The following is a 22976-nucleotide window of genomic DNA, read 5'->3' on the forward strand; positions in this document are numbered from 1 at the left end:
CCATTTTAATGTTCATACCCTTAGGTAGATTTGCAAATCCCAGCAGTAGCTTTTAATGTTCACTTAACTGGAATTACTCCTTGAAGAAAATGGCAGATCAGACAGATGAAAACTGTCTTGTTCTATATTTAGAAATACAACAGCACTTATATGCTTAAACAAATAAGCATAGGGGGAAAGATCAGCCATGGCTAAAATGTTGGCCTTTCAGAAGATTGTGCAAGGGGAAGCATGAACTAAACCTCACAGGCCACAATAAGTGAGCCAAACCATTGTCACTAGACCAAGTGGAAATTGGGCATGGGAGTCGCTCTGCATAATTCTGAAGAAAACAACAACAGTAACCAACTCTTGGCACCTATAATTATGAAAGACTATTTCTAATCTAGTTGATATGCTAGAACTGATTATATAAATAATTTAGCTACAGTGTCTATCTCTGAGCAGGAATTCAATCTGTCTGGGTCCAAGTGCTGGCACAGAATGTTTTTATATATGCCATATCAAAAAGGAATTTTCTACTACAAGGAAATGTATGTGGGTTTCATTACGTTTTATGATTTAAAGAGAGAGTTACTACCTACTGTTGGAGGAATCAGCAGAAGCCCCACTATATCCTATGGCAGATATTGACATAATAGGAAACACTGTTCTAGTGTCAGTATCACAGGATCACCTCTAACTAGTTCAGTCAGACCTCCCATCTTTTATACACAGAAAGCCTAGCTCCCACTTCTCCAAGTCCCAAGCTCACCCTGCAAGATGGATGACTCCATTATCTGCATTAGTTACAGATGTTCCTTATTACATGCAATGCCTTTCAAATAGGCAGAGTGCGAGTGAAAACCGGCAGCGTTTAAGCATTCAGAAGCGTAAGTGATGCATTGTGCCTATATCTGACAATGGGAGATGGACAGCGCAAGAGACAGCAACGTAAATAGTTAGCAATAAAATCAAACAACTGGGAGAAATGTTATTGTAAGCAGGTTGAAAGGAATCACTGTATCCAATCCCTCGACACAGTTTAAAATAATTTGAAGTGCATGGCCCCCTTGCTTTAGGATACAGCATCTTTCAGGCTTATATACTGAATGCAAATTCAAGAATTTAGTTCACTAATGCAAGGAGGATTAAGTTGGGCTACTCTTGTAATTCATTATACTCCCTGTCCCACAGATCTTACAAAGTCAGATGACTATCTTCTCTGTGCACCACCCAGCACTTTGTGGGCACTATTGCAATACTGATCCTAATTCAATTGATTCTTCCACTGTATTTGTATTTCATAAGATACAGTTCCTTTCAGCTTACTTTTACAGGAGATGGTCTCAGCTGTGACAAAAACTCTGCCATCCAGGTGATAGGCAAGCTCACAAACAGAAAAAGCAGAACATCTTGAGTGATACAAAGAACAAAAACTTCCCCTGAAGAAGTGCAGTCAGTAAAGACAGAGAGGGAGAGGAAGTAAAAGTGAAATTCTTGGAGGATGGCCACCTCCTCATCTGCACCTACCATTGGCTTTAGTTCTCTGCCTTCAGCTCCACCTCCCCTGCCAGCTTCTTTCATTGATTTTCTAGTGTTCTCCACAAACTCCTGCAAAATAAGTCAAGTGGCTTAATCTTTCTTCCTCTGGTTGTATACTGAAGGACAGCCAGGGAATGTACAAATCTATGGCTCACATAAAATTCCCTGACAATGTCACAGAAAAAACCTCTCTGTTCTGCCCCAAGAAGTGAACATAAAAGCAAGAGATACTCCCTCTGTCTCTTAACCCTTTGGCACTCAGACTTCCCACGTAGGATCAAAAGATCCTTACAGACAGCCACCAGACCCTGCCTGTATAAACTATCACATTTACCATTCCCCAACTCACCCCTGGCATCCATATTTTGATGCCTGGCACAAAATAAACACAGATCCCAGCCATTATAATTTGTCCTGTGAAAGTAGTATGCAGTGTTACAACGCTATCAAGCTGTTGTAACAGAAAAAACATGCTGGGATATTGTTTTTACTTCTAGCAACGCCTTCTAGTTTTCCCTAATTTCTCAGAACACAAAGTCTCAAAACTTTTCCATATCAGCAGTCTCATCTTGTGAGTTTTTCTTCTCATGGACACAGCCTTTCCCATTCATTATAACATCTAAATGGAAGCAGCCAGGCGTTAGACCCTGCTATTAAAGCTATGAGCAGATATGCTATAGTTCTATAAGTTTGTCAATACTTCTTTCTATTGTAAAGGTGCAAGCATCATGTAGGAAGCTTTTATAAATTCCATGCTGCTAGTACTTTGATACCTACCGTATTCATTGTTGTTTACAATTCTGTGGGCAATCTGAACATGGATTCTCTGTATGCATGCACATCCACACAGTGTGATCTTCCTAGATTACATGTGCTAGATTATATATAGTGATCTCACTGAATTACATGTGCTAGATTATATATAGTGATCTTACTGAATTACATGTGCTACCTGAGTGTAAGGTATTTTCAATTATTCTATATTTGATATCAAAGGGATCACCCGGTATACTTGCTATACATCCCAAGGCTCCACACAACAGAAGTTTAGAGTTAAAAATTGTGACACTTCCCAACACGTATTCAGAAATCAGAATGTTAAGAGTAATTGGATTTGAGTCTGTCTCTAGTATATTCATGAGAATACATTTCACGGGGAGTGAGGAATGGATACCACATGGCTGCTATGTAGAGTCCGTGGAGAAACAGGATCAAGGAAGTTGTCACTTAGTACTGAATTCAGTCTAATGTTGACTTTAAGAGAATTTTTTCCTCCCCATTTCCAGTACATCAGGTATACATGTGTGTGGGAAGAAGGAACATACAAATTAAGAAACTAACTGTGACAGGGCCTACTTTGTCCTTGTCACATAAGATGCTAATATCAACTTGGGCTCAGATAAATACTCCAGGGAGGGGCTGTAAAATCAGATATTTGAGGAATAGGAGAGACACTGTCTGAGCCAAGGCTGGTCTGTCTGTCTGGATAAGAAACCCCAACCTGGCACTACTGATGTTCATCATCCTTTTCTCTGTAACCAAGAGAAAGGTTTCTAAAAGAGGCTGACCCTGTGTTTTCTGTACTCAATGGCATCAGAAAGCTTGCACTAAAGCATTTATAGATAGTAGTTCCTTAGACTCAAGGGAGATGGGAGGAAAACTAACTTACCATGAGAATTTTATCCATGTAGAATTCTCTACCAGGGCTTCCATCATTGTATTTTGTATCAATGGCAAAACATAAGAAGAGGACATCCACGACCATTTCATAAATTGACAGGAAGCAGTGAGCAACCAGGAAAGCAAAGAGGCAGACAATGATGAGAGGCAGCACCCACACTGTGTAATCCCGCTGGTAGTTCAGCAACATAACCCCTGCCAAACCTGTGCTGCAAACTATCAGGACCTGAAGCAAAGAAAACAAAAAGACAACAGTGATTGCAGAACCCCTTGGATTATTTTTCACGTATTTTATTCTCCCAAGTATAGGAGAACTGGATCCTGCAGTGGCACTGACTTCACCACCAGACACTAAATGCTACCAAAACCCCGCATGGCCCTTGATTCAGCCAGAGAAATTTTCAATGATGCACCTGCACAGAAAATACCATCTCTTTAAAGCCCCAAAAGCTAATTCGCATTAGTAAATATAAAGCTGCCACTCACCCATTGTTACAGAAAGATAGAACCGTACTCTATTGTGTTGGTTTATTCCGATGATAAACTCCTCAGATCATGGGTCATTTATAAAAATTGCTTGCAGACACACACTAAGTCAAAATATCCCTTCAGCTTGTTCCAGCCCTTCCTCATGTTTGTACCAGGAAGGCTGCTAAGAATGACCTTTTGTATTAGGTCCCCACTGTAAATGAAGCCTTATTTCAAACTCCAATTTTAACAGTATAAGGCATTTCTAGACACCTTTCAGTGGTTTCCCAAAGATCAGTATGCATAGCCCCAAGATCCATCTTACGAGGTGTTACTGTAGTTTTTATGAACAATATACCATACCTCTGCATTTAAAAAAATCAAACACTGCAATGTTTTTGTCCATTTCCACTGTATTATTCAGATACTATATAGGCTGAAAGAACAGCTTGGTTGGCCAGGCAGCAACACTGAGTTGACACTATTGTTTGGCAATCTGCACTGCTTATTTAAGCATTGCTGCCATACTTCAGTTTTTCCAGTTCTCTGAAAGCCATTTTTTCATGGAGACATTTCCTGGCACGTCAGACGACTCCAGAGAACTGCACTGTGCACTTCAATACCCCCAAGGCACCTGTATCTTCATTATGTGCTCATTCCCATCACACTCTATTGATTTGTTTATTTACTGGATTAGAAAACCACATTTAAAGTTCAGCTCACTGTCATCTGACTTAATACAAAGAGAGGAAGGTGCAGAAGATAGACAGTTCATTCCATGTAGGGCCCCCACTGCTGACAGGTACCTCTGGGGCTACAGTTAATACAATTGGACTAATATTTAGTAGTTTAGTAAATAAGGCCACAAAAAGTCAGCCCACGTGTAACAGTAAACTTACTGGGTTCTGGTTTCACATAAAGAAATAAAACATTGAGTGCAACAACAGTTCTTAGTAATCTTTTTACCTTGGAATATACTTGGTATCAATTCCTCCCTCTTTATTCCCCACAACTGGTGACTTCAAACCACCAATACAAGATCTCTGCCACCTCCATTCCACTCCTACCATGAGGGCTGGTCAAAAATATATCAACTTCTTTCTGAAGGAAAACTATGTTTTTGATTAAACCAATTGTTGGGGGAAGCATCTGCTTTCCTTAAATTCCAGAGTTTTCATTGGAAAACCAAAAACTTCTGGCCAAACTTTTTTCAGCTTTCAGTTGCCAAAGTAACTGAAAGGTGGAATATTTTGTTAACAAAAAGTTGGAATTTTCAGCTGAAGCCCTAAAACACGCACTTTCTGACCAGCCTTATCCACCACCATACACAGATTCTTTTGCACTTCCTTTTCCTGCTCAATTCCCTCTAAATCATGTTCCTGATATGAAGCAGCAAGGTGGGAAGGGTCATAGCAGTAGGCAGTGGGGAAACGAGCTTGAAGACACACTGTCGGTGGCGTGCAAACAAAAGGAAGGTTTCTGGCAGCAAGCAGAGTTGTTCCAGGTCTGCGACAGTACGCCGTAGGCATACCTTTCCCAGGAACAGCACGAAGTCTCCCACTGTGTTTATGGTAGCCACACGCAGAGCATTCTCCACAAGAATGACAAAGGCATCCTTTGCTGAGGTGCAGAAGTTGGTGCTGTTGATTGCTGTGGCTGTATATGCATTCTGGGAAAAAAGCAAAATGAAGACTTAGTCACAGGTCCTGTGCCCCCTCACCTTCAACATTCCCTACAACAGCTCTTGTTCAACATCTATCTTGGGGAGGCCCTGCCAAGAAATCACCTGCTACGGCAACAAGATTTTCTCCTCCCATCCCCTTTGACAACAGAAAGCACAATGTGACACTGGATTTTATAAGAGATCTATAAAAAGTACAAATCTAATCAAGACATAAGGAGGACACAGGAACATGACATTCACTTTCAAGAGAATCAGCTCCATCCCAGAGTTATGGAGAAAAGGAACTGTGTAATGAAAAATCCCATCAGTGTTCCCCGCTGGCTTCATAAACAAAAAAAAGGCACGCAAGGATTTGTGCTGGCTGTGGAGCCAGTCAGTGCTCAGCTTGATGCTGCTAAACCAAGCTTCCCTCCCTCTCAGCACCTGCCCCAGGGCAGTGGCTGGATCAATAGACAGAGAAAAATGTCACGGCCAATAGCCATTTTTCTACCTGCCTTGCTTATTCTTTCCATATTTTTATCAGTTTTACACCAAAATGCTAATAGAAAAATAATTTGGAATCTCTCTGCAGGAGTAGGAGGAAAACAACGACATTACTAGCAAGTTAAGCAGCTGGACAAAAAAAAAATTAGGACATACAGTAGTTTGAGGGTCATGTGTCAGGGACATTACTTCCAAGATGTTGGAACAGAAAACATTTCTAATTCTGTCCAGCATCACTGAATAGATAAGTCGAGGGTAACAAAGATAATTTCCAAGAATTACACACATCACTAATGATCTTCATTAAGACTATTCAAAAACAAGGGCTAGTGAGGACAGGACAGGACTATGCCCAGGTTAGAGCTTCATCCAGTGATACTTTACAGTATGCTGTAATGCTCTGTCTGGTAGTTCCATCACAACTTTGGAAACCAAGCTTTGAAAATAAGGTAGCTTCCAAAAATGCATCTTGTGGCCTCTACAAGGAATGCTCTGTATGACTTTAATCTGACCCTAAAGGAGAATGAGCTCACTTACAAAAGGTAGCTTGGTTCACAAATATGTAGGTTTGTGAAATCAAAGATGAAGGAGCTCCATTATATGAAATATTGTCTCAAACGAACAACAGTAAAGAAGAAAAATATATTAACAGACTACAGCACAACTCTCCCACAAGGAAACAGATAGGACTAGACAACCCATCACAATCTCCTTCTTTAGCTAATGTTACTCTGAAGCTGGGAGGTGCAATTCTCAGCTCAGGTAGATGTACATGATAGCTCTGCTCACATTAGGATGCTAGAAATAATGGTGTGGTTGTGATGGCACCACGGGCTAGCTGCCCGAGCACATACCAAGAATCCCAGACATGGCTGGACTCTGGCACCAGCCCAAGCTGCTGTAGCTACGCTGCTATTTTTAGCATTCTATCTCAAGCAGAGCTAGTGTGTGTACATCGACTCGAGATGGGAATTACACCTCCCACCTGCTGTGCAGACCTCGCCTTAAGAAAGATGGTGACTTAAAAAATTGCATTTTCTCAAATCCGTGATGCTGAAGTATTAAAAAGGAGAAAAGCTTCGCACTGCGTTACCATCAATACACCTTCAAACTTAAATGCGCCTGGGGAGAGAGAGAGAGAGCCTGGGGTGGTATTCAACCATTAAACTAGAACGCTGGATTACTCAGACATGATTACTCATTTTTAGAGGACAAAATGTCTTTTCCAGAAAGAGGAATTTGGACAATTTTTCACCCAGGCGCTGTAATGAGAACTAACGTAATGAGTCTCAGTGAGATCACAATGTACTTTAATTTCAGTAATGGGGACATGACTGAAGTACATAGGTTCAATCAAGTTCCAAAGTATAATTTAACGTGTCAACCTTAGGAAGAAATTACTCCATCTTCTGGTTTAAGACTAGCCTTCCTCAATCACATAAATTGTCAGCCTCTATACAAAAAGTCAAAATATTTAAAATCTTACCTGATTTAAGTAAGTCAGGCACTTTTCTAGACACCAAAGGCAGCAGATGCAAGCTTTCAGCATACATCGAGCACAGGCATTTTCCTAGCATGGCAACAGGGGGGGAAAAAAAAAGTACATTCAAAAACACCCCAAAGGACGAAGAACACTAAAGACCATTAAATGTAAATGCATGGGCTATACATTATAGGTTAGAATATACAGAAGTCAGCCCTTAAATTTCATGAACACACACATACTTCTTGGATCAAAATTTAAGGTCGTATTTTAAGCATTTGGAGCCAACTATTTTAATAAGAAGTAGGATTCCCTTACTTTTCCTTTGAGTTGGGAATGAATATACATAAGGATCATTCGTGGGATCTTCACTAACGTGATAATGAAAGAACCTTTTGCCACTGTTCCTAAGTGGTAACAAACAAGGCGATTTACTGATGCTAGAATAGGAGTAAACGGCAGATTCCTTTTCTCCCTATGAAAAATCAGAGAAATAAAATAAAGTAATATCATCAATATGGACAATGTCAGACAAATCAACTACAGACGAATTCTGAGCGAGTTTATAGGTGAAAAGCAATTTGGGGTTTCACTCTAGTCTTCAGTGGACACTGTTAAAGCAAGGTCCATAAGAGTATTAGCTCTAATGTAATAGGAAAAGGATGGGTTATCAGTGGAGCTGTGAGGGGATACCTGCCCACACTATAGTTACATCTAACCAATACATTTTTTAAGTTCTACAATTTTTATGAATGTCTAATTCAAACACTTTCAAAAAGAGAGAAAAACAGTAGCAAGTCTTTCTCCCTTCCCCCTCAAGATTGTGTTAGGATTTTCCCTATTTTATATATTGGAAAATGCAGATTCACATTCATTACACAAAAGCTGTTTTCAGACCCTTTGTATTTCCGAATATACCCATCCACATACCCAGGGAACCAAGTATTAAGTATTAAAACAAAGCAAGGTGCTGTAACAAAGTATTTCTTTATAAAGATAAATAGGGATGTATTTATAAGAAGAACAGAATGCACATTTAAAGTCTTCTGATGCCACTTTTTAAAAATTTATTCTTATAATTCATATTTGTTTCCTCTAAAGCAAGCCATCACTATTTCCCTCTCTAAAGCATCTCCATTCAGCATTTAGTGAAAGAGTGCATGACAAGATTTAAGAAAATAAACTCAATGATAAAAGGATTAATGTTAACAAACTGCCAGTGTTCCAATAATAAAATGCTTCCCCTGAATTTAGGGAAACCTATCCTTAAGGGTGGTTTCTCTTGAAAAGTATAAAGAAGCAGCATCTTCTAATTCCACAGACTTGCTCCCTGCATGTACTGAGTCATGCTGACTTCCATGAGAAAAATGTTTTACAACTTTTTGCTCCTGTTAGCATTGTGGAGTCAGTTTTCAGAGAGCTGGATTCTACGTCTTCTTGCAAAATAGTTTACCTAGTTCTAACCAGTTACACCTGTGCAAACGGAAGGAGGCAATTGGCTTGCACCGGTGTAACTGAGGGCCTAATCTGGCCAGCAGAACCTTCTGCCTCGGCTTAGAAGCGTTACATTTTTACCTGTTAATGTAGATAAATATAAATTTCCCCACATGCGCACACAGACAAAAAGATGATGCCATCCATAATAGAAATTTACAGATAGGCAGAGTAAGAAAAATGCTGCTTGAAAACTTAGAGAGTTTGATTTAAGGATATTTGCTTTGTCTATTTTGACATGGGATGTTGATAACTTGTCTTTTAACCGTTGTAAAGCTTTAACTTTCTGATTCTCAATGTCTGCTGTCATTAAATAATTCTGATCCTTCCCCATAATTCCCCTCCACTGTGAAAATTTAAATTAATAAGGACTGAAAAAATGCTTAACGATGAACATTGATATTATCTATCAAAATAATAATAAAAAATTGAATTATGCCAAGCCTACTTGTAACTGGTAGCATTACATGAGATACAAAGAGCCCATCTTGGCTTTCAAAGCCTGGAGTGAGAGCACAGGACTGGCAGTTAAAAAATCTTTCTGTATGTAAATTAAGTACATTTGCTCTAGAAATCATTGACAACAACATGGAACCCCATTATTACCATTTTCACACAGTCACTTTTCAGACTAGAACCACATTTTAAAATGCAAGGAAGTGAAGTATAGAGGGAAATGGATATTTAATAACTCAAAATTCCCATTAAGGGATGATGGATAGAGAGCAGGTAAGAGCAAAATCATTTACCTTCAGGTAAAATAGAGTTAATAAATTTACAGGTGTTGGATATGCAAAAGACCTGTTAAATCATCTAGCCCATCCCCATGCTGGTGCAAGACTACTCCTGACTACTGTGCATTTCCTAGTAATGTTTAGTTTTCAAAAACTGTACATTTGTAAAAACAGCACAGCAGGGATATCAATGAAATGAATGGTTGCTGGGTTGTGGATGTGGGGAAAGTGGTGGATATGATATACCTTGAGTTTAGCAAAGCTTTTGATACAGTCTCCCACAGTATTCTTATCAGCAAGTTAAAGTAGTATAGGTTGGATGAATATAGTATAAAATGGATAGAGAGCTGGATAGATCATCGGGTAGTGATCAATGGCTCCATGTCTATCTGGCAGCCTGTCACAAGCGGAGTGCCCCAGGGGTCGGTCCTGGAGCCGGTTTTGTTCAACATCTTCATTAATGATCTGGAGGATGGGGTGGATTGCACCCTCAGCAAGTTTGCAGATGACACTAAGCTGTGGGGAGTGGTAGATATGCTGGAGGGCAGGGATAGGATACAGACAAATTTGAGGATTGGGCCAAAAGAAATCTGATGAGGCTCAACAAGGACAAGTGCAGAGTCCTGCACTTAGGATGGAAGAATCCCACGCACAGCTACAGACTGGGGACCGACGAGCTAGGCAGCAGTTCTGCAGAAAAGGACCTAGGAGTTACAGTGGATAAGAAGCTGGATATGAGTCAGCAGTGTGCCCTGGTTGCCAAGAAGGCTAATAGCATATTGGGCTGCATTAGTGGGAGCATTGCCAGCAGATTGAGGGAAGTGATTATTCTCCTCTATTCGGCATTCGTTAGGCCGCATTTGGAGTACTGTGTCCAGTTTTGGCCCCCCCGCTACAAAAAGGATGTGGACAAGTTGGAGAGAGTCCAGCGGAGGGCAACAAAAATGATTATGGGGCTGGAGCACAAGACTTATGAGGAGAGGCTGAGGAACTAGGTTTGTTTAGTGTGCAAAAGAGAAGTATTGGGGGGGGGGGGCGGGGGAATTGATAGCAGCCTTTAACTACCTGAAAGTGGGTTCCAGGGAGGATGGAGCTAGGTTGTTCTCAATGGTAGCAGATGACAGAACAAGGAGCAATGGTCTCAAGTTGCAGTGGGGGAGGTGTAGGTTGGATATTAGGAAAATGTTTTTCACTAGGAGGGTGGTGAAGCACTGGAATGGGTTATCTGGGGAGGTGGGGGAATCTCCATCTTTAGAGCTTTTTAAGCTGAAGCTTGACAAAGCCCTGGCTGGGTTGATATGGCTGAGGTTAGTCCTGCTTTGAGCAGGGGTTGGACTAGATGACCTCCTGAAGTCCCTTCCAACTCTAATATTCTATGATTCTAAGTACATTAGCTGATATAAGGTATAGCATGATTTACAAATTAGGACTCATGCATGGTGATGGTACATGGAGATTTAATAAATACATTTTGCTTCACTTGAACATTAGTATATAGTCTTGCCTGAATTCAGATGAGAGTGATGGCTGTAATGGGAATTTCTGTAATCTTGGGAAACAGACAAATGAATGGGTGAAAATAATTAAAGGGCAGTATTTTTCAACTAAGTGATCCCAGGCAATTAGTGCCAATTATCTTTAACTTAAATGGAGCTTTATCCACTTTAAAACTGAAAAGAGATTAATGTCAAGGTGCTTTTTACTTTTTTTAAAAAATGAATCATCTAGGTCTTCACTGTGTAATTGGGACATAGGGGCAAACAAGACTGCAGTGCTTAACATCTTTAAAGTAGCACATAACCAGCTAAACACACTATTTATTTTAAGGAATTTACTTTTGCTTTTCAGCTTCCAGGCAGAACGCTTCTGCTTATTTCACCACAAGCTTGGGCCCTGGTTATTTTTGATGATTCAGTTACTAGGTCTCTTAAGAAAAAGCTGTTTAAGAAGTTCTTACCTCGTGAAATAGTATGTCACGACAGCCCCTGCTACAGTCATCTGTTGACACGCAAGAATAAATTCACTGATCCAGATCAGCCCTACCACATGGTACCACCACATGTATTGCAGAGGGCCCAAAACCCGGAATTCCACGAAACCTTGTTCGTTTGGGACAGGGCTACCTAGGAACAAATCAGGGAAAGGAGGCAGATAGCATTTACAATATCAACTTGGAAAGAAGGAACCATTTGTAGTTAAGCTAATAATTCTCAATCACTTATTGAGTGGCAGCTCTGTCTCCTAATCAAGCACTAACCTCAGTTTAAATGGACAGTTGATAATGGAGATAATGTTGCTGGGTCAGCCCACAGAAATATTATTGTTAACGACTGTGCAGAGGAAGGATTTTAAAAAACTCACCAGAGCACACTCAACATCCAACAACTTTTAAAAAAAATTATTAGCCATGTGACAATTGGGGGGGGGGGGGGGGAGCAGAATGATTTCTTATACCAAAACGTAATGGAAGGAAACTTGACTAAGTCATTCTGAATTTGCCCCACCCATCAAAATTTCTCACCCATCAAAATGATATGAACAGCAAAAGAGATCCAGGAAAATACCAATAATTGACATAACCAGTGCATAAAAAGATCCAATCTGAAAACCATTAGTGTTTCACTTAGGTTTGCACTAGATCTCAACTTTTTGTAAACGGTTTCAGATTTATATAAATCTTGGAAGACGAACAACACTACCAAAATAATTTTATTCTAGTGAATTAGTATTTGGAAAAAAGTTTCTTTTGACTCATTTTTAGAAATGTTGTACATTTTGGCTTCTAGTAGTTGAGAAATACAGATACACAGTTTGTATGGATTTGTTTCTGCAAAGACTTAAACATTTGCTTAACTTCAATATAGAAAACACTTCATCCCACTGACATCAATGCATAAAATTAGGCACATGCAGTACTCTTTGCTGGATCAGGGCTGAGGTTACAAACAATTAAAACTGATCAAAGCTTTTTATTATTAAAGCCCAAACTTTGGCCCTGATGATGCAAGTGGGTCCATGTGGAGGCAGGGGATCTACCCAACAGAAGTCAAAATGCAGAATTAGGATCTCAGCCATTTTCAGGTGCAAGAAAAATATTGTGACTCACTGTTCCCCAGATAAACATCACTTCTCATACAATTAAAAATAAACTAACAGTAAAACAACAAAACCAAGAACCAACAAATTTTATGAGCTTTAACCTTGCTAAAAACAGGGTCAATAATCACATTTGTTTTTCGTAGTCAGACTGAAATAATTATATGATCTAATAAGTGTTAAAATTACTATATTTTATATTTTTTAAATTAGCATATTGTATATACTATATTACTAAAATCACTGTCTTAAAGCATTTGGGTGTTCCAGTAACAACCTCCCCCCCATGTGCTTATGACTTTCTGAAAAATATACTTTTCCCATTTTGAAAAGTTATTGCCACAGTTTTGTATAGAACTAACTAAAATCAGTTAAACTTTCAGGCTCCAATCCTACAAATTCCTCTATCCTTTTACCTCTACTGAGCCCCGGAAACGTCTATGGGGCTCAGGTGGACCTCCAGGCCTTTATCTTGAAACTGTGTGTGTAAACAGGCCTCATTACTGAGGAGTATGTTCACTACTAAGGCTATTTCTACACTTAAAATGCTACAGCAGCACAGTTGTAGCACTTGAGTGTAAATACAGGAGAAATTCTCCGATTGCAGTAGTAAATCTACCTTCCCTGAGAGGCACGGAAGGTAACACATGGTCTTAGGGTGGCTTAACCATGTCACTCAGGCGTGAGGGTTTTTCACACCCTGAGGAACGTAGCTGGGTGGATCTAATTGTCTAGTGTAGACCAGCCCCATGTCTGAAAAATCTGACTGGCTATTCAAGTCACAAACAACAGAAAATTGGCTACTGTGTGCATTTTGAGTGATGCTCTGTGCATACATACATCCATATATAAATATGCATTTATCAATTTAAGTAGTGGCTAAAGTGATTGTGCTGCCTTAAAGTCCTTACAGGACTTAACCCTTTCCTCTACAATGAAAAGAAGGAAAATTAAATGCAAAAAACGGTTAATATAATGTCAATGTCATAGGAAATATATAAAAAAGTCAAGAAATGCAAAGTTATAGCCTCAACAGTAACATCAGCACAGTCACATTGCATGTAGGTAGTATTTTCTATTCCTTGTATTTTTGTTAACTGATGCCATAACATTCAACATATATGCAAAGTGGCTATATTGATATTTCTGCAGGAACCTTAAAAGGATACCATCAACTTGAAAATTACATTTATCTGCATGCGATTGTTACAGGTAACCCCTAAGATCAACGTAACAAAGATTACAGAAATACTTTTCCTCTGTCATTCTGTTAGTTTACTTTGTGTATTTGACTGCACTTTGTCAGGCTGCTGACGATGCACCAGGCCCTGCCAGAGATTGTTTACTGATAACAGCTGCAGCAGAGCTGAAAATGAATAGATTGCAAGCAGTAGGCGGCTGGTTGTACACACAGAAAAAATGGAAGAAGGACCAGGGACAGACCTGAGCGCGACTGGTGGTGCTGCTCTCGGGTCCAGTCAAAATACCCTCTAAACACAGCAGGGAACAGAAATAACACTTCTGACCACTTTAAATAATGGTTGTAAATGGCATGACATTATTTCAAAGGATGTGCTGAGTTTAATTTTTGAAGATAAAATCAGATTGAAGTTGTACATTTCCTGACTTTTAAAGTTTATTTTTTTTTACTGGATTTATTGACATGCTTTTTTGCATTTAATTTCTGTAACTCTACAAATCAATGAGACAGTCAAAAATGATACACTATTTGAAAGCTGCCCTAAAGGGATAGCTAAGTTTTCCCTAGCAGGGGGAAATCTCTGAGTGGCATAAAACTGGCACAGTAAACTCTCCACCTTCCTTTTCTAGGTCCCTTGTTGTATATGGAGTATGCCATAACCAGACCATACTGTGTTCAAGCAGTTCCCAGATAGCATGACAGTCCCTTGGAGATTACTGCTTGCATATGTTACAACATCCCTGCAGCTGCTCTTCCTCACATCAAAGGGGGGCAAAATAGTGGCAGAAAGCCATTCCCAGGGCACCAAACAATGAGTATCCTAACACCTGATGACGAATACAGATGTACATAAGAACACACAGTAATCTCTTTCAGTACTAAAGTACTCTCCGTGCTCATTCAAAGTAACTAAAGCAGGTATATACAGGAGCACAGCAATTTTTTCATCTTCAAATTTTAACTACATCTGAAGTCCATATAAGAAAGTACCAAAGTTTATTTAAAAGAAACAATGTGCCCACATACCTGCAGTGCCAAGGAAAAGCAGGACCATGATCCAATAGATCCAAAACAGGATGAGCGCAAAGAAAGTCCAAAAGGGCTGGAAGACTAGCAGTGGCAGGTGAATGAAGACCTTGCCAGCCACGTGGAACAAGGCAATGGTGAGAGCTACTCGCTTGCGCATAATTAACATTATCAAGAACAAGATAACCTGGGGAGAGAAGTTTTCAACTGACATTTTAGGTGATGAAAAGCAGACCATCGGGTGCAGTAAGCAACACAGGATCTTCAAGTAGAACAAACTAATCACACTTCCAACACCATTTGGCTAAAACCAATCCATAATCTTACACAACTTAATCCTACATGAAATACTTAAGAGATTGATTTATCAATACAAACATTTTTGGTGACTCCTGCTATCTTTTAAATTAGTTCTTTGAACTGACACTCAGACTGATGAGACTATAGACCAAATTCTATCACTCAGTTGTGTTGTGCAACTCAGTGAAATTAATGGGAATGCACAGGTGTAGACAAGGGCAGAATTTTCCCTATATTTTGAAACAGAACCTGGAGAACTTGTCAGATAAGTTTGATGCCTGTATTGTGGATTAATGACTAAAACGAAATGATAAGGCATCATCTCAGTGTTGTGTGTTTGATTTATCTGACAAACAGTACCCAAGAGCAAGTGAACATACAGATTAAGGGTCCAATCCTGAAGCTGCTCTGTGCACAGAAGTCCCAGTTGACTTCCGAGTGACGCAAGACTAGCTTGGGTTCAGGCCCTACAATACACTGTCCCCTGACATCAGAAGAGTAGGTCTACCAGAACAATACCTAATGGTAGAAAGTGCAGCAACAAGCAGAGAGAGAGAGGGATATCGTTTTTGAAGCATGTTCAATCTGTCATGCACACACTACAAAACCTGCATTTAAAAGTCAAAGAACACGGCGAGAATGACAGAAAAAGGGAATACAATTTTACAAAGCACTTACCGTGAAGACAGTAGCTGAAATGGCATAGACCAGGAGGGCCTGAAGATTGTCTTTGGCTACTTGAAGCTGATCAGCAGTAAGAGTTTCATTGACAAACTTTCTTTGCTTAGCATAGAGCCACCACAGTACTCCAGTGCCTCCTATGTTTTGAATTAAAGACAGGACAAATACTATATTCTTCTCTACATAACAGACTCACAAAGAAGGGAATAAGCCAAACACAGCACAGCATAATCTACACTGATAAAAAATATCCAAGTAGGCTGGTGCTACTCTGAAAGATTTTGAAGGCAGAGTGCTCTGGCTTCCCACTTGTCTGCTACTCAAGAAAGCACTGCTCCGATTATGGTAGGTCCATCTGAAAATTTTGCAGCACCTTGGATCAGTACTCCCCATTTTATGAGTTTTCCAAAGGACAGGGTGAAGCCACTAGTCAGGGGAGGCATGGTAAGGACAGATACCTCTCCCATATGACAGGCAACAGAGTAGCAGAAAGGAGGTAAGGAAGGACAGGAGCAGAAGATGATGTGGTAGGATGTGTATGGGAAATTAGCATGGAAGAACTGAATGAGGGAGTCCCACAGAGGACATAGGGAAACAAGAGCAAAGAAAGGGGAATAAATGAAAGGGTAAACACTTCAGAGAGAAGTGCCCCCAGGGAAGAGGAAAGGAAACAACCAGGAGACAGAGAGAGGAAAGGGAGAAAAATCCATAGTACCGGAAACAACACCTCAAATAATCACAGATAGGTTTCCCTGCCTCAAGAAGAGCTGATGCATGCACTAGAAGTGCAGCAGTGATAGGGAAAGCCAGCTCACCTCGCCTGAGACGGGGAAAATGAAAAACAAAAATAAAAGGCTAAGGAGAAGAGAGGGAAGTATCTCCCATTAATTCAACTCCCTGGGGAAAATCCCAGCCCTACTAAAGTCAGTGGCAAAACTCCCATTGACTTTAATAGGGCCAGGATTTCACAGTTGGAAAAATAGCTAGAACCTAAGACATAACCTTTCCTTAGATCTGGGATTCTACACCTCCAAATAATTAATTTTTTTCTTTTGATATTTCTTCTCTCTCTCCAATTCCCCTCTCGCTTGCCTCAACGTTTGTGAATCAGCTGCAGTGTGCCTATCTACAGTGCAAAAACCTTAGCTGGTGGATCTGTTCATTTCAAAAGACAGGTCTAGGACTCGGGAAATGCCAGATTTGTCACTGAGCATATGGAGCTTTCACAAACGATGCGCTAACGCAAACAGAGCAGCGTGTCTCACAAAACACAACTTTTAAAGTCTTTGCACTCGATGCTGTTTTTCAGAATGTAATTAAGGTTATCAGTGGGCACAGTTCAGAAGAGCTAAGTCATCTTGAAAGTATTTTTACTGGCACACTGAAATTCTTCTAGCTCTGGCAGGTCAAGGGACCTTAAATCACGGTGGTCACATAGTTTAACCTTTCCCTCCCTCACCCAATATTTTGGCTGTATTATTGAAGGTCAACAATATAAAACTTCAGTTTCACCAAAGTTAAAGTTAATGTGGTAGACCAAAGCTGCTGGAAAGCAGCCCTAATGGGACATCTGGGAATTCACATTGCGTAGAGGAATCTCTGGCATCGCAATGCCGGTGTGCCTGATTAAGTCATCCCGTATCTTCAGGCTGCTATTACTTGCTCTTGGGCCTAATTAGCCCCACCCAGCAGTCCCCAGGATTGGAGGAGGTATACAAGGAGAGGAGGCAAAGTGATGGAAACCAGACATGTTCCCCTCTGCTTAAGTGCACTGAGCGGAGCTCAGGCACCCTGAGAACCTATCCTAAATGTTAATGGGGCTGCTCTGCCCCATGGGGCTCTATACTGCTACATAGGGATTCTGGATAGGTTCCGGTCTCTCACTCTCCAGGCTGTCATGGGCTGTGTGCACACTCATCCACCAAGCAGGAGGTGCAGAAATCGTGTGGCTAGGAAAGGAGCAGCAATGACTGAACCTAGTTCAGTCCTACTCAGCCAGAAAGATATCAGTTTCCCCATGGAACCTCGAGACAGGTCAATGTAAAGCAAAAATAAGAAGTGGCTCTGAGTAGGATGCTGACGACCCTTGGGGTTGGGGAGGGAATCAGAACTTGGCTCTCAAAAACAAGGAAACGATCAAGACTTACCAAGCGATCCCAAAATGACGAGAATTGTTAAGATCCAAACAAGCACTCTTGAAATGTACCTGATTATCACCATCAAAATCATGGACAGCACTACAGAAGAGATAAATAAAATAAGCAGAGTAATTATTTCAAAGAGGAACACCCTACGAAGGTAGACTTTTCATGAGCGAGGGGAAGAAAGTTCAGTTTCTCTCACTACACTAAGCTAACAGCATATTAACAGAATCTTTTTTAAAAAAAGAAATTCTTTTCCTATGGTTCACTACAGAAATACAGAAAGTCAGTCAAGTAGCCTTTACAACTCCTGCTTTTGCTAAATAAAAAGAGCATGTGTGCATTTACATAATACACTATATACAAAACATAATATACCCACACACAGATGTATTCAGACAATGACAGAACAAACAGGACATGACAGAACTGTGAGTTTAATACCATGAGTTGGGAAAACACTGCACAACTCTGAGCAGCAGAGGAGAAATTGCATGCAAACACACATGGTAAACCAGTGCAGATAATATGATGTGTATATATTTTAAGATGCCATGTTTGTTACAAGGAAAAAATACTGCTTTGTGTTTTATTTTTATTATTCAAATTGGGTACTTTACTGAGTTTTATTGATTCTGCAATAATCTTTTACTTGCAATTTTCATATTTCCTCATCTAATAACTTTCCCCCCCCATTTCAAAGCTCATCTCAGGTGGGTTTTTTTGTGCAATTGGCATTATGGCATCAGATGTAACATGCCACTTAAAAGTTCATTTGTTTGGACTGGTACATAAATATTTCTGCATCTGTTTTCGGAGTTTGCCTATAACAGGCAAGCTACTTCCCTTGCAGGGAGCGAGCACGGGCATCACATTAGTTGCCCTGCCAAATAGGCTGAGCATGCTAAAAATCCTCATCACATTATCACTCTAAACTAACATGCAGTGTGTGTGTACTGGTTATATTTTGAAGTGAAAGGCACTGGGATCTGCTTTGTGAACTAAATTTAACAGTCTGGTTTAATTTTTTTTTTTAAATTACAGGAGCACAAAATGTGATCTGAAAGCAATCACATTTTTATGCTCCTTTAACTTAAGTGACCAAATTAATTTCATATAAAATTTTGCAATAAATATGTAAAGTAAAATCTAGCACTAAACCAACTATAGTGCTGCTAATAGAGCTACTAAGTTTGCAAATTCTTAATTATTTTTTTTTTTAACTTTTAGATGAAATTATTACAGGTCCATTATCATTACCATTGAGTGCAATGGAAGAAATAGTTCTGTGGGTTTCTTTGCAGCTAGTTCCAGGAAGTGATTTTGTGTTTTATTTTTTTCCAGTCAAGATACAGCACTCTACTGCAGAGACAGACTGGTATAACACAGCCCTTTCTTTCTGCTACAGACTCTGTGGCACCATGCAGTCAGTCATCATTTCAGAGTTGTACTTTCCTTTAATGACATACTCTTTTGACAGATGGCTGTAACAGCAGGGATTGGGTTTTTTAAGAGGTTAAGGATCTCACACTAAGAATCACAAGCAAGTCAGCTGATCAGAAATGTAATAAATTTGGATATATACAATTTCACCTTCATTTATAGGGTCTGTTTAAACACAATCACTTCACTTTGGTATGATATCCATGACCAATGAGAAATCTAAGGCCCAGAATTGGGAATTTCCCAACTTTTCATAACACATTTGCAACAACGTTTACACTCCTAAAAACAAGGTTAAGAGTTTCAAAGGAGCCAAAGGGAGTTAGGTGCCCAACTGCACCGAACTCCCTTGTACTCCTTTGAAAATCCAGCCCAAATAGCTAAGACACATACACACAGGGCCCCGACATGGGGGAAAAAAGGGTACACTTTAAGGGCACCCAGAGGCCCTGAGGGGCCCAGGCTGCAACCCCCATTACCAGGAGGAAAAAAATGTTTCATGGCTCATGAGATTGTATGTATGGGATGAGAGATTGTGGTATGTGTGTGGGAGGGGGCCCATGTTATGAGTTTGTACTGGGCCTGAAAAAATTATGCTTGGGCCCTGCACACACAAAGAAGCCTAGCTCCCCGGCTTATGAAAGCATAATGCAATGCATTGCTCTCATTTTTAGGAGGTGGAGGAGGAAGTGGACGGGCCAGATGAGCATTATGAAGTACAGCCGCTTCTGGATGACTTAAACAGCTGTTGCAAGAGCACTGAACAATGTCCAACCCCCCACCCCACACTTTATCTTAAATAAGGGGAGAAGAGGAAAAACTGAGGTTGTGCGTGTACTTCTTTGAAGCAGTTATTTGGCTACTGAGTTAAAAAGCATTTTGAACAGTTTCCTGAGGGTGTATTATTGTATATGTTTTAGGTTCATATTGTGGCTAGAGGATGTTCACAGTCTCCTATCGCAGTACTATGAAACAGCTAATAATGAGAAAAACCATTACCTAGTGATAACAAGCAAAGTCCCATTATAATCTCTTTGCTGGTCATAACTCCACTAATCAGCCTGTGTAAGACACTACTGTCACTGACAAAGGTGATCAGGGCCTCTGCAAACTTGGCATAGCAGGAAATGTTCACAGGAGCACAGCGATGGAAGAATGGAATAGGTGCACTGGTGACACAAGAAAAAAAAAATCAGAAAAAAAATTACTCCTACTTAATATAAATGCCACATCAACACACAAATGAAAGGTGAATTGATGCAATACTCTCCACCCTCATAACATCATAACAAAGAGTTGTGAGTTTAATGCAGAGGTGCTGCTATAATGACAATGACCACAATGAGGAATGATGCAATTTTTACAAGTATTTCTATAAAGAAGGTAGCATGCATATTCTAATAGGATATTACCCTCTGCCTCTCCAAAGAACATTTTCTTATTTCACCTTAAACATCTGTCAGTTAAGTGCCATGTGGTACACCAGCTCAAACAACGGCCTTCACTGATTTTAGAATGGAATACTGAGCCACTTTTGTAGCAAAAAATAATCCAAGAATGACTGTACTATAGTTGCAAAAATACACATTAGTCTAAAACATGTCACCATTTATAACTGTTGCCAAGCAGTCATGATAAAAATATCTTATTCTTTCCCTGTGTTAGGCTCATTCTGGTCACAGGAGATGAAAATTACAGTGATTACTTACATTAATACTTCGCTAAATACATATTTAACTGCTTTATAACAAATGCAGTGAAGGGGCCTGTAATTGTTTCATTCTCCCCTTTAACTTCAATGATATTAGAATCTCTCTCAAGGGATACTGACATTTTGCATTATACTTCTCACCCCAGTAAACAAACATAGGTGTGCAGTCCACCAGCAGATGATACAGGAGAGCAGAAATGTAAGACTTTAAAATGAGAAATGTAAGATTTTATTTTCCCAATGCTGCCCACTGGGGAGCTGCATCTTTTTGTCCCCTCACCACGTCAAGTCTATCAAGGTTGTCTATTTTATTTTTTAATTTTTTTTTCCATTACATTTAAGTCACTTTTTTGTAGAGCACTATCCTCTTGCTTGTAATTGAATCTAATTAATAAAATATTTTTACACTAAACTGATCTCTCTTTTAGCCTCTAGTATCTTTCCTTCCTCCCCATCAGTTCCTACTGTCTTACTTGCAAGATTTCAATAGACTGAAACACCAGTGCACGCTATCCCTTTGGGATTCTCCATTTTAGTAGTGGTTTTGAAGCCACAGATTTCCTGTTCCAGACACCTCTTTTTTTAATTGTGAGCCTTATCAAAATTCTAACCCTCACTTAGTGTATAGGGTTAGAATCATCTGCTTTAAGAATATCACCTCTATGCATTATTATTTGGGGAAGGGGGAGAAATAACATGCTAAAAACACAATTATCTAATTATTCAGTACAGAATTGGGAGGATTTTATGATCACCCTCATAACTAAACAACAAATTCTCACGCTTTTGTGAAACTGATAGACAGTTCTAAATTATAAGGATTTCAGTTAACTGTGCTGATCTAAATAAATGCGTTTGCAGACGCTTTTGGTGATACTTTGCTTTCAGTGAGTGGTAAAGACAGCAGTTAAGCAGAATAGCTATACATTTAGTCAGAGCTGTTAAAAATCAAATGAAACCCACAGTAATGACCTCCCCATCTAGAAAGCAGCCTATATATTCCCTCAGCCTTTTTAGAACACGGAGCTAGTTTTGAAGTGTATTAGTGTATTGCAGGTCTGCACAGAATTATGCAATGAAATTTGAAAGACTTGAAATTGGAGGGCTTTGCACTTTTAATTCATGCATGTGCTTCAATTTTAAGAAAGACGACAAAATTTCACAGGCTTACACTGAAAAATAGTGTGATGATTCTGCCAAAGATGTTTTTAATCTTGAAACATGCAAAATACATGAAAATTTTTCACATCTTGCTGAGAAAATAAACATTCTGAAAGAAGATATTAAAAGCAATATGTCCTGGAGGAGAAATATATACTTTCTGCCTTTATCACACAGCGTTCCTATATTAACCTCTTAATACCCTTCTTGTGGCAACTACACTGTACATTTAAGTTACCTGCCCTTTATGTGTAATAGTTAAATACAAACTGTTATAATTAATAAAAAAAGGAGGGCAGTAGTTACTACAACCTTTCTTGAATAAATGAGACTTTTGACAATCCAGCACAGACCTGCTTCTATTTCATTGGTTCTGCCTCAATGAGCATGTGATGTGATGTGTCTTATTTAATAAAAATGAAATAATAAATCTAGTCACATCGACCTCTGCTATTTATAAGGCCCCTTGATTACACCTTGGGACATTACAGACTTAAATGAAATTATAAGATTCCAAGAATAATCTGCTGCTTAATCAGCAGGATCAACATCAGCAGGATCTGCCTAGTAGAGGATGATGATAAATAAATTTAAAAAAAGCACAAATCTGACAGTTGCACTGAAATTATAATAAGGACCCAGTTTAATTGGACAAGGACAAAGGAA

At 39.6% G+C, this 22976-nt stretch overlaps 1 protein-coding gene across 2 annotated transcripts in view; it reads right to left on the minus strand.

Moving 5' to 3' along the window:
- SLC44A1 (solute carrier family 44 member 1) overlaps positions 1–22976 on the minus strand; it is an 85328-nt gene that overhangs the window by 9169 nt on the left and 53183 nt on the right. The window contains exons 6-15 of one of the 2 annotated variants that reach the window (XR_010920769.1): positions 20438–20607; positions 18002–18091; positions 15852–15991; positions 14874–15060; positions 11508–11673; positions 7641–7797; positions 7326–7409; positions 5204–5341; positions 3194–3430; positions 69–1593 (exon numbers count right to left, since the gene is read on the minus strand). Coding sequence is in view for 1 of the 2 variants with exons in the window: in XM_067553288.1 (XP_067409389.1) it covers positions 1513–1593; positions 3194–3430; positions 5204–5341; positions 7326–7409; positions 7641–7797; positions 11508–11673; positions 14874–15060; positions 15852–15991; positions 18002–18091; positions 20438–20607 (1450 nt within the window). In the remaining variant the exon portion in view is untranslated. The remainder of the gene's footprint in view (positions 1–68; positions 1594–3193; positions 3431–5203; positions 5342–7325; positions 7410–7640; positions 7798–11507; positions 11674–14873; positions 15061–15851; positions 15992–18001; positions 18092–20437; positions 20608–22976) is intronic. The other variant, XM_067553288.1, reaches the window with a different exon arrangement.

The sequence above is a fragment of the Emydura macquarii genome, unplaced genomic scaffold, assembly GCF_026122565.2.
Source record: "Emydura macquarii macquarii isolate MOO-44397 ecotype Brisbane River unplaced genomic scaffold, CSIRO-AGI_Emac_v2 contig_1451, whole genome shotgun sequence".
Classification (NCBI taxonomy): domain Eukaryota; kingdom Metazoa; phylum Chordata; order Testudines; family Chelidae; genus Emydura; species Emydura macquarii.